We start from the raw sequence: 5517 nt of genomic DNA on the forward strand, positions 1-5517 counted from the left end.
TGTTCTTTGTGATCATAACTCTGCTTTGGGGCTTTAGGTTTGTTTGTTAAATTGTAAAATAAATACTACAGTGACAGTACAATCATTTACTTTCTTAATCAGTTGATTATAATCAGTGCTGTCATTAAATTGTTGGCTTTTAGTAGAAAATTAAAACCTTTTCCTTCATAAATGTTCAATTCTCTGTGTTAATTTTATGAAGGATTTATGTATTTTTGTAGAGCGTACCTAGCCTGACGAGCCAGACCCACATGGGTCTGGGGACTCACCGTTCGCAGTGCTCAGTCCGAGGGGCGGGATAATCGGTTGTCTTTCGAATTCCCTCTGCACGCAATAGGATAGCGCTACAACTCATGACTCCCATGCGGTTTCCCACCAGCGGAGCTAGTTGGCTATTTCAAACTTTTGCCAACTTAAAAAAGCTTAACTCGTGTCACGCTGTTCGCCAACAGCAACATCCATCTTCTTTGTTTTCAAGTAGCAGGGAATTCACGCCGAACCGTTTCAACTCTGCCATCAATCATTATGTTAAGCTCGCCTAACGACTCTATACACGATGTGATTGGCCCTATTGACGTTTAATTTTTCCAGTTCGCAAGCCAACGGAGAGTTGCTAGTATAGGCTGGGCAGCAAATTAAATTTGCTGCCGCTAGGGTGCATCTAGATTTCTAGAGTGTACCTAGAATGAATAACATAACTCCTGAAACCTATTAAATGTGTTTATGTTTTAATAAAGCAAGACTGTCCCCACTTTCTAAGCACAGTTCAAAACTGAAACACACATATAGAAACAATTCATGGAGTCACAACATAAAAAAAATAACTCCAGCACATCTCGGCAGTTTTATATAAATTTATGTCTTAGGTGAGAAAAATGTCAAGACTCATGACCAACTGGGAGGCGGAGTTTGGAGGGGGGGGGGAGGTTGATGTCACTCAACAAAGTAAATGCTCACACTTCGGGAACCTTCCCACTTCCCAGCTGCATGAACGAACTATCAAACTAGATTTATAGTTTATAGTTTGCAATCTGACTTGGCTGTTGCAAAGGGAAAGGCAATTGCCAACAAATAAAACACTACTTAATCACAGAATGGTGCAAGAAATCTTTATTATGAGAGAAAGGTAGTTTTAGTTAGCCAAAGGTAGCTATTAGTTTACAGTTTGTTTAAGATAAACTATACAAATAGTAATTTATAGAAATGGCAGTCAGGTATGTCATAAATAAATATCTAAAATAAATGTTCTTTAGAAGAAAAGTATTTTCTTTAAAATTCTGAATGATTGTTTTGACATGTGGTCAAAACAATTCTTCAAGGAAGTTTTATGTTGCAGTCATTCTTCATAAGCTTGGGTTGTTCCAGCCATGGTGCATTCCAGACCTCAAAATAGCATGTGTAGGGCTGAAAGACAAACATAACAGAGGGTGTATTTTTAAAAATATATATTTGGAACTACAGTAATGCTGTTTTCACATGTTATTAAGTGGTAGATGTTTTGATACCTGAGTTAGGATGACTATTTTTTTTAGATTTGATTAGATTCAACTTTATTGCCATTGTGCAGAGTACAAGTACAGAGACAACGAAATGCAGTTTGCGTCTAACCAGAACCATAAAAGCAGGAAAGTGCAATGTGATATACACAAACTTGAAATAAACAAGCATGTTACTACTAATTCACACTTTGTCACTGGAAATGTAACTAATGTGGTCCATTAGTAATTCTATATATTGACTTCTGTCGCTAAGTGATGTTAATGTGAACTTGATAACCAATTTTAGTTTTGTCACTTGGAAGCTGCAAGTTCATCTCTCACAAGCGCTCAGCACCATGTGTTTGATCTTATACGCGGTTTTATGATTTAAACATTCTTATGTTTTATATTATTAATATTTCATGGCTCATTTGATCTTGTCTTTCACGGTTATCAGTGTGTTGTTAAAATACTTTGAGCAGTAACATGCACCATATTCTATGTACTGTCCCATGATTGTCTTTAAAGACTTTAAAGTTGGAGTAACTTCTTCACAACTCTGGAAGTGGGATCACCCCAGATGCGTGTGAATGCTGCATAGGACTATCCCATACACACAGGTCAAACAAGTTATGTATGTATTTAATTAAACATATGCTTTTATCCAAAGCAACTTACATGTCAATTATATTACAATTATAGTCATTGTCCCTGGTGCAACTCCGGGTTAAGTGCCTTGCTCAAGGGCACAATGGTGGAACCTGGGAATTGAACCCACGACTTTTCAGCCTACTGCATGCTAGCCCAGTTCCTTAGCCACTACACTACCACCGCCCCAAATATAGTTATATAAAAAAACAAGACATGATACCATCATTTCAATTAACTTTGGTTGCTAGCTTAAATGGGAAGTACACTAAAATGGTCAGCATACCTTTGTGAGCTCTACGTTGACATCGGCACACTTCTGCTGTGCACACGGTTTGCAGCCAGATATAGCCATTTCCACTTCAAACCTGTACACGGCCCCTTCAACAACCTTATGGAACAAGCACAGAAGACTACACATTGGATTTCAGGCTCCTTAAAATCATAGACATGCCTGTGTAGAAAATGATGTCAATATGGAGAATGGAAAATGAAAGAGGGAAAATGACTGCTGACAAACCTGACTCGTGGCGGTGATCACTTTCACCACTTCGCTGTTGTACACAACATTCTGCTTGTTGAATTCATCGACTGCGAACTTCAAGGCGTCTTTCACCTGAGGAATGTTTGGATCTGTATGCATTATTCCTCCCACAAGTGGATAAGTGCTGACCCTGGCAAAAGCCAGGATGACCACTAGAGCTGCAGTTGTCCAGAACATGGCCTCTGCTTCTGTTCGAAGGAACGGAGAGTGATAGTGGATGGAGTGTGGAGAGTGAGAGTGGCAACTCCTTTCTGATTGCGTCTACAGTATATAAACCGCATGGTGACGTTGATGATTGAGGAGGCGGACAATTGCAGCAGTATTTGTTCAGCTTGCCCAGGGCGTTCAGAAGCTGCCTCAACCTCTTAAAAACATAGATAACAATGCAGAGCTAACAGGCAGGTTTCAGGTGGAGTAGACAGTGTATTCCTATAGATGCAAGTCATGATGACTAACACAATCAATCATTCAATCAATTTATTGTTTATAGTGCAGTATCACCATGCAACACAACATACTGTATCTCAACTGAAGGCTATTTCCTTCCCTTAATGCAATCCATCAACAAGGAGGACAGACTATTCGCCTTATTCACATGGCAGCCACTGTAAACCAAAACAAGGCTACAGGGTACTCTCTAAAAAATAATACACTGGCTTAAAAACTTAACTTAAAAAAATTAAGGTAACAATTTGCATGGATTTTTTTAGTCATAGTAACTTATTTCACTAGCATAGCATTGTTTATTATTAAAGAAATGGCAAAACATCTATGACAATAACATTCTTAGCCAGAGGACTAAGCAGCAAAAAAACATCCGTTCTTAGTCAGAGTAACAAGCTGTGAACAACACACGACATCTTATCAGCACAAATTTGACCATTAACACATCCATCAAAACGCTGAGCAATGTTAGTTTTAAATTTCTATGGTGACCAGATTCACTTTCCATATTGTGACACTGAACCAACATAGTACCACCCATAGCCTGGGATGTCTAATAAATAAATGGTCCGTCTGCATTCTTCATTTATCTGTATAAAAGAAAGGCACAAATTAAAAGGCACAACGTAGAAAGGCACAAATTAAAAGTAACAATGATAGAAAATAAAAAAAAATCAATGTTAGAAAATTAAAAAAAAAAAAAAATCTACAACATGATTTACTGGTTTAGCTAAGAATATCAAATGGCCCACAAACCTTCATAAATAGTGCCAACAATAGGCTTAACTAGGACGACCAAAAATGATCCACAAACACATGCAGTGTTAGAACTAGCTAATGCTAAAATACGGTCATTCAGCCGCCACGGTGAAACAAAACGTAACAAAAGTTTGAAGACACCAGACCGCTAAAAGTTACCTTTACTAACTCCAAATTATCAAAGGGCAAGCTGCAGGTAACTTGGAAGATGCCAGCTACCTAAAAGGCATCTTTTCAAATGGTTCAATTACCACAAGGCAAGCAGCAGCTAACTTGGAAGACACTAGCTAAATAGCTATAGTCTGGTCAGTTTAGGGCAAATGGCTGCAAAAAAATGATTAATATTTGAGCCAATGTTTTTCTGTTCATTTAGGGCCTAAAAATGTAAGGAGCCCAAAAAATTAGGTGGGGGAAGGCCCTGAAATGGCCAAGCCCACTTTTTAGACCCAACATTCTGTATCTCAGATTCTGATGGTCGGAGGGCTTTGGTTTTGGGCTTAAAAGAAGCGGAAACACCACATTTATAGAAATATGTTATGAACAAACATAGGCCCTAAAACCTTTACTTTTTGAGATATTCATGAAAAACTAGTTATCTTATGGTGCACAGGCCACGTTTCATGTATCAGCCCCTAAAGGTCGTAGAGAATCATATTAGGTTTTTGTATGAATCTCATTTTATATCAATGTTATGAAACACCAAAGTTCCTATATGACCTTCATCTATTTTAAATATTGATGCAAAAAATTAATATGAACAAATTGTCGCTGATTCAAAAATCTGTATTTTATCTTTGAGAACCACCTAAATCTACTGAATTTGAGTTGCCGAACTTACTTGGATGGATCAGATGAATCTGGGATAGAAGAAATGTAGCTGACCTCTACTCTTGAATTTTCATATGAAACAGCTGTATTGTATTGTTTATCAGACTATATTTGTGTTTAACTCGTGTACTAAAACATCAGTGAAGTTCTGCTTTTCCCTGATCTGATGATCTCCCATTTGACTAAATTGGCATGTGCTTGATATGGATCAAACTGTGGAACTGGTGAATGACAAGACCCTGTGCATTGTCTGCAAGGTTAGTTTTAACGGTTATTCCTTAAGAAATGTCATGTAAATGAAAGCACTGTGTGCAACGTTTTCATTTTTAAATCCACCACAGGAACTTGGAGGAAGGTACATAACTGCCGTCACTGCTCCTAAGCTGATTGACCAACTGCAACTGTTTTAAGTTTAAGGACTTATAATCAATGATGTGGATCTCGATGTTTCACAGAGACTGTCAGCAGTAAGTTCAGTATGAATATCTCAACAATTAAAGGTCTCTCTGTGACCTTCAGGAGCCGAGATACAGAATTTCAGGTCTAAAAAGTGGGCGTGGCCGTATCAGGGCCTTCTGTCACAGGCAGGAGGGGTTTATTGTCATGATTGTTGGGTTTTGGGGGTTTTCCATGTATAAATGTCTGATGCTGGTTGAAAATGCTTAATTGTGTACAATGAACAATTCCCTGTGATGGACGGTTTCCTGCTTTCTCATGTGGAACACTGTGATTGGTGGATGGACTAATTGAATTGGGGTGTGTGAGGGTTTGTGATTGGGAGAATTGGGAGGCAAATCCTTTTTATAGGGAAAGGGG

General features: G+C 38.3%; 1 protein-coding gene across 1 annotated transcript; it reads right to left on the reverse strand.

Moving 5' to 3' along the window:
* Positions 1 to 1314: 1314 nt before the first annotated feature.
* On the reverse strand, positions 1315 to 3079 carry LOC143124748 (cystatin-like). Its single transcript, XM_076286457.1, has 3 exons — positions 2647 to 3079; positions 2413 to 2517; positions 1315 to 1404 (listed from the first exon to the last, which is right to left on the reverse strand). Exons 1-3 carry the CDS (start codon positions 2845 to 2847, stop codon positions 1315 to 1317), a joined length of 396 nt encoding a protein of 131 aa, XP_076142572.1. The 5' UTR covers positions 2848 to 3079.
* Between the last annotated feature and the right edge of the window lie 2438 nt (positions 3080 to 5517).

This window comes from Alosa pseudoharengus, unplaced genomic scaffold (genome assembly GCF_046254945.1).
Source record: "Alosa pseudoharengus isolate Yale_2024_CS ecotype anadromous, Long Island Sound unplaced genomic scaffold, YU_APseudo_1.1 YU_APseudo_1.1_scf_15, whole genome shotgun sequence".
Classification (NCBI taxonomy): domain Eukaryota; kingdom Metazoa; phylum Chordata; class Actinopteri; order Clupeiformes; family Clupeidae; genus Alosa; species Alosa pseudoharengus.